This window comes from Sinocyclocheilus rhinocerous, unplaced genomic scaffold, assembly GCF_001515625.1.
Source record: "Sinocyclocheilus rhinocerous isolate Xijiao unplaced genomic scaffold, SAMN03320098_v1.1 scaffold2988, whole genome shotgun sequence".
In the NCBI taxonomy this organism is placed as follows: Eukaryota; Metazoa; Chordata; class Actinopteri; order Cypriniformes; family Cyprinidae; genus Sinocyclocheilus; species Sinocyclocheilus rhinocerous.
Window position 1 is genome coordinate 156,179 of NW_015665674.1, and position 13,404 is coordinate 169,582.

The 13,404-nt window shown below is 39.5% G+C and overlaps 1 protein-coding gene across 1 annotated transcript in view; it reads left to right on the forward strand.

The window, feature by feature from the left end:
- The first annotated feature begins 11,094 nt into the window (after positions 1–11,094).
- The window catches only part of LOC107731459 (centromere/kinetochore protein zw10 homolog), a 10,035-nt gene continuing 7,725 nt past the window's right edge, over positions 11,095–13,404 (forward strand). The window contains 4 exon segments of the mRNA XM_016542547.1: positions 11,095–11,284; positions 12,077–12,211; positions 12,308–12,409; positions 12,608–12,685. Of these exon segments, the coding sequence (XP_016398033.1) occupies positions 11,180–11,284; positions 12,077–12,211; positions 12,308–12,409; positions 12,608–12,685 (420 nt within the window). The 5' untranslated portion in view covers positions 11,095–11,179.

Consider the following 13,404-nt stretch of genomic DNA (forward strand, 5'->3'; position numbering starts at 1 on the left):
GTGCAAAGAATACATTTTCAGATGTGTATATTTAATATATCTTGCAAAATATACAAATGTTGTAAAATATTGTTAATAAAGATTTTAAAATATTTTTACATTAACTAGTTTTAGTTGCGTATATTAAATCATATTCCTCATATATTTGCCATTTTATATATATATTATATTATTTATATATTTTAGGCCAATTCCTTTGTCAGTATCCACAGAACACTGCCAAGTTACTTATGTTTCAAAAGAAGTATAACTCTCTGTCAAGCAATAGTTTTTGCTTTTAAATAATAGTTTTACCTTCCTCTCTTAAACTTGTTTCAATAGGTTAGAAGCTTTCAGAAGGGCCTGTTACTAAAAATAACCACATACAAAGAGCAGCTACAGTTTCATGCATTTATAAGAATTGTTTATCTACAGTGAGGTAGTAGTTAGGGCCCGAGCACCGATGGTGTGAGGACCCTTTTGGAATCGCTCCATTTCTTATTATGGCCCGAGCACCAATGGTGTGAGGACCCTATTGGAATTACTCCGTTTCTTCTTCTCCAAAGTGAATCCTAAACATGGGCCTAAACATGCTCCAAAACTCATGAAACTTTGCACACCTGTCAGAACTGGCAAAAATTTACATCTGATATAGGTTTCAGAAGTGGGTGTGGCAAAATGGCTCGATAGCGCCACCTGTACACATTCAACGGAGTGCGCCTCGAGCTACGTTTTACGTACATGTACGAAAATCGGTACACACATGTAACACATCATTACCTACAAAACATTTTGTCTCTTGGTACAAAATCCAAAACCCAACAGGAAGTCAGTTATTTTTAATTTCCTGTACAATTTTTGTGCAGTTTTTGCCATTTCCAGGCCTCGTACTTTGACGAACTTCTCCTACAGTTTTAACTGGATCATCTTCAAATTTGGTGAGGGTTATCTTAAGGCCTTTGTGACGTTAAATTGTTTTCGTCAAAGGGCGTATCCCTGGCGGCCTGAAAATGTTTATGTTTCGCCATGAAACAGGAAGTTGTTGTAACTCAGGCAAGCAATGTCTGATCTGCCCCAAACTTCACACGTTTGATAGGAGTTATGTCTGTGACGTTAAATTGTTTTCGTCAAAGGGCGTATCCCTGGCGGCCTGAAAATGTTTATGTTTCGCCATGAAACAGGAAGTTGTTGTAACTCAGGCAAGCAATGTCCAATCTATGCTGATGGTTTACCTTAGGTGGTTAACTGACTCATTTTCCATAACTACATTCTTTCATCCATCAAGTCTAATTTGCCCTTTCCCCATGTATGAGTGATTGTATGTTTGTTTGTTTAGATTAGTTATGTGTGTTAGCGTTTAGTTAATAAAACTTTTGTGTGCAAATTACATGAGTTTCTGGTCCTGCTCGTGAATAATGTCCCTTTACGATTTTGATCCTTGCTACATGCTCTAATGCATTAAAGGGAGGGGTTGATGCGATTTCAAGTTTTCCTTTCTCTTTGGAGTGTTACAAGCTGATTGTGCATAGATAAGATCCCTGAAGTTGCAAAGACTAAAGTCTCAAAACCAAAGAGATATTCTTTATCAAAGTTAAGACTCTGCCACGCCCCCCTAAAACGGCTCGTTCTAACACGCCCCACATATCTACCTCACTATGTGGAAATATTAGCATAATGCACCCAAATGTTCACGCAAAGAAAGAAGGCGTGGTTTCAGTAAACGCAGTTAGTGTTGAAGCACATAATTAATTGTAATTATTTATATACATTTCCCTTTTGAGCTCATTTGCTACACCATGAAACAGGAAGTTGTTGTAACTCATGCATACAAAGCCCAATCTGCCCCAAACTGCACACGTTTTATAAGAGTCCTGGCCTGAATAAATCTAAAGGCCAATATTCAGTCATAACTATAGTGTCACCTGCTGGCAACAGGAAATGACTTGTTTCACACTAACTTAAACATGCAATGTCTGATCTGCCCTAAACTTCACATGTTTCATAAGAGTCCTGGCATTAACACATCTTAAAGGGTTAGTTCACCCAACAATGAAAATTAGCGCAGCCTAATTTTCATTTTTGACTGAACTAACCCTTTAAGGCCAATATTCAGTTATAATCACACCGCCACCTGTTGGCAACAGGAAATTACTTGTTTTACACTAACGTAAAGTCACCATGAAATCAAAATTGAAAATTCTTATTTTTTAAAGAAAAACTGTAGTGTTTATTATAAATAATTTATCCGTGCACACATATGACTTAACCTGATGGAGGATGCGCTCAGTCATTCAGGCAGTCTCTCTCTCGCTCTCGCTCTCGCTCTCGCTCTCGCTCTCTCTCGCTCTGTTTAGGCATGTTTTGTGCCGTTGATCGTCGTCGTCATCCTTAATAAATAAAACATTTATTCATGCTTGGGTGTCAGCTGTGAATCCAGTGGAGAGAAATCCCCCACCACTAACTGCAAACTGGCATTCAGATCTGCCTCCATTTTGTTAGCAACGCCCCAGCTTCCAAAGATCCAATCAATTCCCGAAGGACGAAATCAAGTCCCGCCCTCTCATTTCAGATGCAGATGCAGATGAAGAAAAGACAATCGCAACTTCCGTTTCATGCCGACTTTAAACATGCAATGTCCGATCTGCTTCTAACTTCACATGTTTGGAGAGAGTCCTGGCCTGAAAACATTTACATGCCAATGTTCAGTTATAATTTATAGCGCCACCAGTTGGCAACAACACATTTTATGTTTTACATTAACTCAAACATAGACCATTTTCAATCTGCACCAAATTTCACAGATTTGATAAAAGTCCTGGTCTGAAGACATCTACATGTCAACATTCAGTTACAGGCATAGCGCCACCAGCTGGCAGTAGGAAGTTTGGCACATATAAATTACTTTGACATATTCCTCCTATATTTTAGGGATGCAGCGATTATCCGGTTTCGCGATTAACCGCGCTTTAAAACGTCACGGTTAATTAATCGTAAAGGTTCCGCTAAACGGAGTGTTTCTGTTACACGGAACGGAACTGTTGCAGCTTGCGCAAAACGAAAAAAGTTACACTAGCGGTGCACCAACTTAAAATGACGTGCTTATCAGAGGCACGGAGGCTACTACATGCATTAGATGAACTGTGACAGATTCCTTTGAGAGGTTTGTGGAGTTCGTGGCACGTTCTTCATCTAAGGGGGCTGCAGCGCCTCCCGTGATGGCCGACAAGGCTGCAGCGCCCCCTCGGGGTGGTTTGAGTTTGTTTTTTTTCATTTTATTATCAAAATAAATAACCATTCCTCCTGCACTTGAGTCCTCGCTTCATCTCCCCGCACGCATCCATGACAGTAGTATTATTCATAAGTAAAAACCAACAATTTTTTTTTTTTTTTTCACCATGTTTCCAAATTCTCTACCCCAGGTCCAAAAGAAATGTAAAGAATGTACAAACTGAAAACATTAAATACTTTTGTGATCTATTTCCATTTGTTATTTTCAAAAGAGAAATACTGTCATGGATGCTTACAGAGGTAACCTTTTTTTAATTCCAATGGGAGAGATGGACTTTTGTTTGTCTTTTGTTTATTATTATTTTGTGCTGTATTGTTGGTTACTGTGTTATTTCTGTTTCAAAAGCCAGCAATAAATGACACTTTAATATCTAAAGAGTGTTCATGTGATTTTATACATTAGTAATGTTGGGAAATGAATAAATGCATAATAATCGCCATAATCGTAAAACCGTGATTATTCCTCAGACAATAATCGTACCAACAAAATCTATAATCATTGCATCCCTAATCCACAGAGCTCAGTCTAAGCCACCGGGTGGCAGTGAGCCCGGGTGCGAGGGCCCTTTCATCGCATGCTTGCAGCTTTAATGTGGAATTGTTTTTCGTTAATTACACTTATTTGATTAATGCCCATGGCGTAGTGTTGATTTATGTCTAACAAGATATGAAAATGCTGAGCAATTCAGATAAAATTAGTGAGACATTTCCTATGCCACAGTGTCAAATTACTATTATATTCATCAACAGAAATGCTCCAATCTGCATTTGTTCTTTCCATCATTTTTTTGTAAAGTCAGACTGTGTTTTCCCATCTAAAACATACTGTGTTATTAAATAGCACAGGAGTGAAAAAAAGAGTTAATGAAGACAATTGTATATTTTTCATACATCTGCATTAAATCGTCAGAAAAAAATCTTCTAAAATGCATCACCACAACACTTCATGCCTGCTCCTCCCTGGATTAATTTAGAGAATCAGACATAATCTCCTGAGTTTAATTAGAATTCGAACACGGCCATGATTGTGTTGATACAACAAAATGCTGCACTGCAGAGTGGATTGTGGTCTTCTAAGGCTACATGGGAAGCATATAAGAAAGATAAGATGCACTGGAGCCATCTGGTTAAGTTTCACAAACATGTCATTATACAGTCTTATCAGGATTACACTCTCCTATTGCCCATACAGAAAATGAAGAGGCTTTTTATATTAGGCGACAAAAAATATAAAAGAAACCAATTAAATTTATTAATAATAATATGCTGTTTATGGTTGCCAAAGAGGCATAGTGCATTAATATAGAACTGTTGCCACAGTTGAGTGTATGACAGCTAATTTACTCCTCCAATAAGAATTTAGATTCAGAACTGTTTTACAAATATTTTTTGAGTTTAATTTGTCTTGGTAATACGTACAATTAATAATCTTACAATAGCAAATATTCTGTCCTCAGGAAGAAGGCACCTACTGTCTGTTATGGTACACCTCCATCAGTAACAGAATAGCTTTAGAGAATAGGTGCTCAGTGAAGGTGGCAGAGAGTGAAAACTCAACGTCCAGTACTCACACAAGGTAATCGACTAGATCATTGTCACAATTCTCATTTACTTAAACTGCAGTATTACACATGCTAACAGTGTGTATTTTAAGATAAACATTATGCATTGATTCGATTACTGATGTGATAACGATTGAATGATTGCATGTGTGCTAGATCTCCAGGCCACAGAAGAGGGTGCTGATCTTCAGTATACACTGTGTCATATGTGAGCATGATGAAAACTTATATAATAATTACAGTGAATGAAAACAACCTCTTTTGGGACAAAATAGTCTTTGAGAATGCCTCAGTTTGAGATGATTGTCATTGATGGAATAGAAAGAAAGAAGCCTCAGGGTTGTTAGATCTCTGTTCTTCTGATGGTTCATCCAATTACACAAAGAAAGAATTACAGTTGACAGCACTTAGAAGTTTTGGTAACATTGTCGGAGTTCCAAACCTTTGTATTTTTTTTTTTTTAACATTTGTCAGTTTTGTGATAAATTTTTTTTTTTCAGGCAGGACATGCTAAAACTTCATACACTGCAATATTGGAGGTTACCCCTCTGTATTTCACACACTATAGCGGTAATGTCACACAAAGTCACTCTGATGATGTCCAAAAAACATCTTGGTCTGATGTGAACAGCTTCACACATACAGCAGGGTCACCAAATCCAGCAGGGCAGTAGTAGAGGTAATCAAAATCTGTTACCCCTCTCTATTTCACAAACAATAATGTCACCCAAATTCAATCTTTTGATGTCTAAACTTTATTTTTTAACTTTATTTATCCTAGAAAGCATTTAGGTCTGTCTGATGTTAATAGCTACACACATACAGCAGAGTCACCAAATCCAGCAAGGCGATATTAAAGCTTACTAAAATCTGTTACCCCTATTTCACACACAATGTTACCCAACTTCATATGGTAATGTATAAACTCCTGTGTTTCATACTCATGGAAAGCATTTTGGTCTGGATGTGAACAGCAGCACACATACAGCAGGGTTACTAAACTCGTCAAGGCGGTAGTAGAGGTTACTGAAATCTGTTACCCCCTTCTATTTCACACCTAAATTCTCTCTGGTGATGTCTAAACTGATGTCTAAACATCTATATATTATATCCCAGAAAACGATGGGTAACTTAACGTAAACCTGGGTTCTTTGATAACAGAGTGAGGTGTTTCACTATGGGAATCGCTTTGGGCGTGACCAACTGCGGAAGCTCCTATTGACACCACGTCTGTCTTTGACAGACAGGTCGACCTGTGACCAGGCTCCACCCCACCTATATCAGTCAGGTCGAACCCTGCCAAAGTCATTATAGAGAGATTTCTTCCCATACCCGTGCAAGGAGGGAAGTGCTGGTGAAACACCTCACTCTGTTATCAAAGAACCCGGGTTTACGTTAAGTAACCCATCGTTCTTTTTCTAACTTCACTCGGTGTTTCACTATGGGAGATATAGACCACTCCCGGATTGCACCCATATCACTGCTATCCAACACAACAATTAAATGGGCACCGAACTGCCGGCTCCCAGCACTGCGTGTGCTAAGGAAGGCTCAGACACGTCCAGTCTATAAAACCGCACAAAAGTATGTGGCGTAGCCCAACTTGCTGCTGAACAAATATCTTGAACAGATGTAGCCATCTCCTGCTGTTCTCCTCACATACATATTAAGAGCCCGTACCGGAAACAATGAATTCAACTTTTGCTCCTCCGGAGAAGAGAATGGAGGAGGTTGAAAAGCTGCAAGTTCAGTAGATGGGCACCTATATGCTGAGTCAACTACCTTAGGCACTAGGGATGTAACGATTCACTCAACTCACGATTCGATTCGATTCACGATTTTGATTTCACGATTCGATTCGATTCACGATTATTATTTCACGATTCGATTCGATTCACGATTATTATTATTTATTTATTTTACAAAATTAGATTTAAGACAAATTATAAATTAAATGTGTCCTTTTATTATTGCTTGGACAAAATGCTGCACATTTCTTTGTGAAATTAAAATATAACACTATAATAATATACTAATATAGCACTTGCATATTACTGCTCTTTTGTTGGTTTTGATTGCTTCTATTGTCCTCATTTGTAAGTCACTTTGGATAAAATATCTGCATGAAACAAACAGCAGATGAGCTGAATGAGACGCAGATTCACTCTCTGCCAGCAGGTGGCGCTTAAAGCGTTTCCTTGGTTACCGCTGTAAACAAAGCAGCGCTGCACTTATGAACTTTAATATGCATTATACAGAGGCAAGATGAAAAGAAAAAATACCATCTAAACTTTTCTAAAGACAGTAAGTTCCCCTCAGACATGCATTCATATAAACTCCTACACCTAAATGAATCGCGATTTGTTTAGCATCTCAACTGATTTGAATCGTCACATATTTAAATCGATTTTCAACCGGCTCGCGGTTAATCGTTACATCCCTATTAGGCACAAAAGCTAGGTTAGGAGGAAAGGAAACCTTAGTGAGCCCTGGAGCGAAACATGTGAAACATGACGGGCTAACAGACAAAGCCTGTAAGTCACTCACACGCCTAGCTGTTACTAAGGCTATGAGCAGCACCTTCTTAAAAGAGAGAAACATAAGCCCAACTCCCTCCAATGGCTCAAAAAGGTGTTGAGAAAGGGCTTCTAGGATGATGGATAAATCCCATAAAGGAACCATCTATCTAAATACCGGCCGTTTACGGCGCGCCACTTTCATAAAACGACTTATCAAAGGGTGCTGGCCTGCCGATTTCTCGCCAAAACCTACATGACAAGCTGAAATAGCTGCTAAATACACCTTAATGGTGGAGAAAGCCTTCCCCTTAACTAGAAGATCTTGAAGAAAGCATAAAATATCCCTCACTGAGCATTGAAAAGGGACAATATGACCCTGCTCACACCATTCTTCAAAGACTCGCCATTTATTGCTATAAAGTGAGCGAGTAGAGGAGGCTCTTGCACTCTGTATAGTATGTATGACCGATGGAGGCAGACCTGCTGCATTCAAATTCCACCTCTCACGGGCCAAGCCCAGAGAGCTATCCTGTCTGGGTGAGGGTGGTAAATCCCCCACTCTGGCTAGAGAAATTAAGCTCAGAGGAGGGAATGCATAAAGAAGGACGTCTGGCCATGGGTGGGCTAGAGCATCCACACCCATTGGTGTATTTTCGTCCGCTAGAGAGAAATACAGAGGACACTGAGCCTTTTCTTGCGAGGCAAAGAGATCTATGGCCGCCTGACCGTACCTCTGCCATATCTGGTTCACCACCTGGGGATGGAGTTTAGTCCAAAACGCAGCGTATTGTGTAAAACAAAAGTTATAACTACACGTTCACATAAATTGATAGTGGTCTGCGCTTCACTAGGCTACATTCTCCCCGCGCTGCAGTGCGTCGCGCAGCTTTGCCAGACAGATTTTGATAGGTGGATAGGATAACTATAATAAAACAGGCGGTGTGTGCTAAAGGACCAAAGGGCTCTGCCTCGGTACAGTTTGTGTCAAGCCATTCGTTAATCTGGCTGTTTGATGAAGAGAAAGAGATCAAATGTAGTAGAAATAAACACGTTAAGAATCCGTAGAAGTGGAGAACTCTTATTATGTTTTATTTTAGGACTATTATTATGTTGAAATGTTTGGCTGACCAATCAGTGGAGAGGGGCGTTTCATTCCTGCCCACATGTAGAGATTGAATATTCAAGTTGTTTATTCATTTTCTGTCCCTGAACGTTAAAACTAAAAATTAAGCTGAATTCTTGATTTTTCGTTTTGTTTGAACAAATGAAATATGAAAAATGTGCCGTTTTTTCATTTTTCAGATTTCAATATTAAATTAAAAAACGAATTATACGAAGGTACACGGACCCAGCTGCCGCCCCATCTCCTCCAAAATCTCTGCTTGATACACTGACAGTAAAGTCACTGCGTTCAGCGAGCACATGGACTGCCCTGCGTATTTATACATCCTCTGATATTTCGACAGTCAGCCACTCCATTTTACTCGGCAGCGAAATCTGAGAGGAGGCAGAAATAGTGCGCCGATTCGGATGCAGGTGATAGGCCACTGAAGACTCTACCGCTGGAGGTCCGGCCAACCCCAGCTTCCCCATCCCTTGAATCTCCAACATGGAGCACCCAGGGAGCTTGCTCTTAAAGGGGCTAGACCAGTAGCGGGACATTTCCTTCATGCAAGCAGGCACGGCAGGCAAGAGTTGTCTCGCTGCAGGCTGAGCAGGAGGCAACCTTTTTCCATCATAAAGGTCCCTCTCAGCTCATTCGGCATCCTTGGCCCCGCGCCAAGCTAGGCCCAATTTCGCCTCGGCTCGTTTGCACACCTCGTGCAAGTTACTATCTACTTGCAAGCCCGAGTCGTTCATGCTCGGAGGCCTAGACTGTTGGACGGGGAAGAGGGAGTTGTCTTCCTCCTCTTCATCATCCATGTCCAAATCGAGGAGATCAGAGTTAGCATCGCCCTCTGCATCCTCGTCCCCCTGATCACTCTCCTCCTGCGTGAGAACAAACAGTGGAGGCATATCCGGGGATTCGGCTTCCATCATCTCCGCCCAGCTCGTACTGGCTCGCGTAAGTTGGTCAGTCGCCGCAGACTGTGTGGCCACTCCAGACAGACAAGGGTCCTGCTTGTTAGCCACCGCCACTCTCAGCCTCCTTTCTAAGATTTTCACCGGCAATGACGCACAGTGAGTGCATGTTTGTGGATTCGCCAGCGACGTTTGAGCGTGCTTCAGACCCATACACACGATGCACATGGGGTGAGGGTCCCTGCCTGAGATGGTAGCTCCACATGAGGATGGACATGGGCGGGATGCAACCTCCCTGATCTTCGACTCATTCCCTTTGGCGGGGGTGATGGCCGTCGACATAATGGCTGAGAAGTGATGCAACCCTCAGACTCGTCACAACAGGTTAGCCTGCTGGTCTAATGTAATTAAACCTTCTGAAGGCTCGCCTTGATGTGTTAATCCTCTAGTTGACTTAACGTCACCTACTGCAGTAATTTAATACACAGTAGGCCAATTAGAATAGCTCACCTTGACGCGGACACTATTCTAATTGTTAGGATATCACTTAACACAATCCCGTCCAACTAACCTCGCGTTTGGTGACGGAGTTCAATGACGGCCCGTCTGTTGAACAGTTTAGCGAAATCAGCAAAGTCAGGATGTGCTGAGAGAGCTTGCTGCAGTCTCCCAAGGAAAGAAAGTGCGAATGACTTTGGCAGGGTTCGACCTGACTGATATAGGTGGGGTGGAGCCTGGTCACAGGTCGACCTGTCTGTCAAAGACAGATGTGGTGTCATAGGATCTTCCGCAGTTGGTCACGCCCAAAGCGATTCCCATAGTGAAACACCGAGCGAAGTTAGAAAAAGAACATATCTGATGTGATCAACTGCACACATACAGCAGGGTCACCAAATCCAGCAAAGCAGTACTAAAGGTTACTGAAATCTGTTACCCCCTTCTATCTCACTCGGAATGGCTTTAATGTGACCTAAATTTAATCTGGTGATATCTAAACTTAATTTTTATACCCCCAAAAGCATTTTGGTCACATACAGCATGGTCATCTGACACAGGCAGCATTAAAGGTTACCAAAATCTGTTACCCCTCTCTATTTTACACACTATGGCTGTAATGTTACCCAAATTAACTCTAATGATGTCTATTCACATCTGTTTTGGTCTGTTCACATAAAAAAAACATTTTTGGTCTGATGTGAACAGCTGAACACATACAGCAGGGTCACCAAATCTGGCAAGCCAGATACCAAAATCAAATATCTCCCTCTATTTCACACACTATGGCTGTATAACGTTACCCAAATTCACTCTGATGATATCTAAATGTCATTTTTTTAAAATCTTAAATATTTTTATTAATTTTTTCTTACTCTTTTATATCCCAGAAAGCATTCTGCCGTTTTTGGTTGTTTTTTTTTTTCTGTCATTTTCATTTAGTGCAATTGTTTTTCTATTTAAGGTGTGTTTCTAACGGTTTAAGTTACTAAAAATTCACTTTCAGTCTGACTAGAAGTGAAATTGAAATTATTGTATATCAACTAAAACAGACAAAACAATCCAAAACAGCTAATACATTTAATTGTTTTTCAGTCTATAACCTGTCCTAATAAAATAACCGAATGACCTCATTTTATAGTTTAAAAGCACCTCGCCGGGCAGCAAGCGAACATTTCTAACCGCCCCCTTTTTAAATTCAGCTTTGTTTTTTCCTCCAACAGACACTCCCAGCATCCCTTGCGCGCGGAATGGCGGGTCGTGGCATGAAGTGGTAAACTATCTTGCGCGTTCAGTCGTTTACCCGTTACCGTCATGTCGTCGTTTGTGACAGAAGTGCTTGCCAGCTCAGGAAAACTGGAGAAAGATGACCTCGCCTGCAAAGTCTCCAAATTGTCACGGAAAGTGGAAGAAACGAAGGTAAACAGTGTAGTTGAGTTAGCTATCTAACAGCTGTCAAACCCCAATAAAATTGAGTTAACTTAACGGTAAAAATAATTAATGTTAAATTCAATACTTAAAAATGCGATAATTTTGTTTGTGTGCACACTGACTCTTTGGTACTAATGTTAGCATAACGTTACATTGAACGACCGTTAACCAAAGTGCGGCTAACGCTCCTCTCATCATGACATTAAGTCATTTAAGAATAACAAACGTGTAATAAGCTTCACTGGACAATGAATAATTCATGTTTTAATCGAGAATAGAGCAGTATTGATGTGACATTGTCTGGCTGACGTGTCACGCTGCTGATATCATTGCCTGTCAGTGCCAGTCTGAGCTCTTGACTTTAGACAGACAGCCTCATTTTACCCAACATTATTGTGTTCTTTCCAGTCTTGAGACAGTGTTAACACCGATAATCATAATATCTGTCTTGGTTCTTATTTTTACCCATCAAGCTTGCCTTTTTGTGTTTTATTCTTGATTATGTTTAGGGATTTGCGACATTTGTGTCTAACGAGATCATTATATCACATTCAGAGCTTTTTGTAATGTAATTAAATCTATCAAATGAAATGTGTCTTATTCTTCATATTTGTTATCTGAATTGGAGAGATCAGTTTGTTTATCCATATTAGTGAAGAAATATAACGCTGATCTCCATTTATATCAAAACCTTTTTTGTATTTAAGCTTGTATTTTTTTTTTTACTGTTTTTATGTTTCTGTGTCAGAGTTTTAACCTCCTATCTTTTTCTCCGTACAGGAAGAGGTTACAGACATGATAAATAAAAAATATATTGAGTTTATGCCCAGTATGGAGGGAGCAGAGGAGCTTTTGGACCAGGTTGAATCAGTTTCCAAAGACATTGATTTATTAAAAAGCTGCATTGAGAATGAGGTACCTTTATTTGACTATTAATAAACAAGTATGTGTTAGTTCCAAATTTAAAAAAAAAAGGAGTTTAGCATGTAAACTAAGTGTTTGCATTTACAGGTTCAGCAGAACCTCCATGATGCCGTAACAGAGTATGCTAAGCTTAAACAGCAGCTAGAGAAAAACACTGCAGTTATAGACCTACTCCAGCATCTCCAAGAGGTAATGCTACTGGGATTTTGTATAGGCTTAGAGGATTTTCTAACCATAAAGCTAGACTTATGATTTAAAGCATGTGCATTCTTGTAATGCAATTGATTGTGTAAGAACAGTTCACAGTAATTTGCCTGTTTACATAAGTTAGGGCACATGGTTTGTGTAACAGAAACATTATCTCATTATTTTGATCTGCTCTTATAGTTTGACACGGCAATAGAGGAGTATCACAGGGCCTTGCAGGAAAAAAACTATGTGGTTGCAGCCAAGCAACATGGAAAGGTCAGTCACATTCAACATTAAATCAATTCATCATATTTAGGGCTGCCACTAATGACTATTTTTATTTAGAGTAATCTATCGATTAATCGATAAATCTAAGTGATTAATTTCCCACAATAAAATCTACAATTTTACTTAAGAATATTTTATTAAACTATATTTCATTAAACCAAATGAAATCCAAAAGTAAAAAAGTAAAGTGCAACATAAAGTGCAAGAATCAAGTGTCCATCTCATAGTCCAAATCACTGAAATCAAAGTTCAGTATTATAGTGTAAGAATGACAACATATCCACGTGTTCTAGTCTACTAATAATTAAATTATAATCAAAAAACACTTTATTTACCAGAATTTATTTAGGAGAAAAATGTAAATGTGCAGTATTGCTGAAAAAAAAAAAAAACTTAAAAAAAATAAAATCAATTAATTGGAGATAATAATAATTCATTACATTTATATAGCGCTTTTCTAGGCACTCAAAGCGCTTTACATTGTCAGGGGGTATCTCCTCATCCACCACCAGTGTGCAGCATCCACTAACTAGCTAACGTCAGCTAGTTTCCTCCCTCACGTTACTTCACAGAGCAAGGAAAAGCAGACTAAAGTACTACGTTTCTGCGATTTAGTACAATAATTAAATTTAGCTGGTATCGCGTCTATAATTTTAAGCCTTCTGCCATTGTTTACATCTGTTCAAAATCACGACATTTAAAAAAAC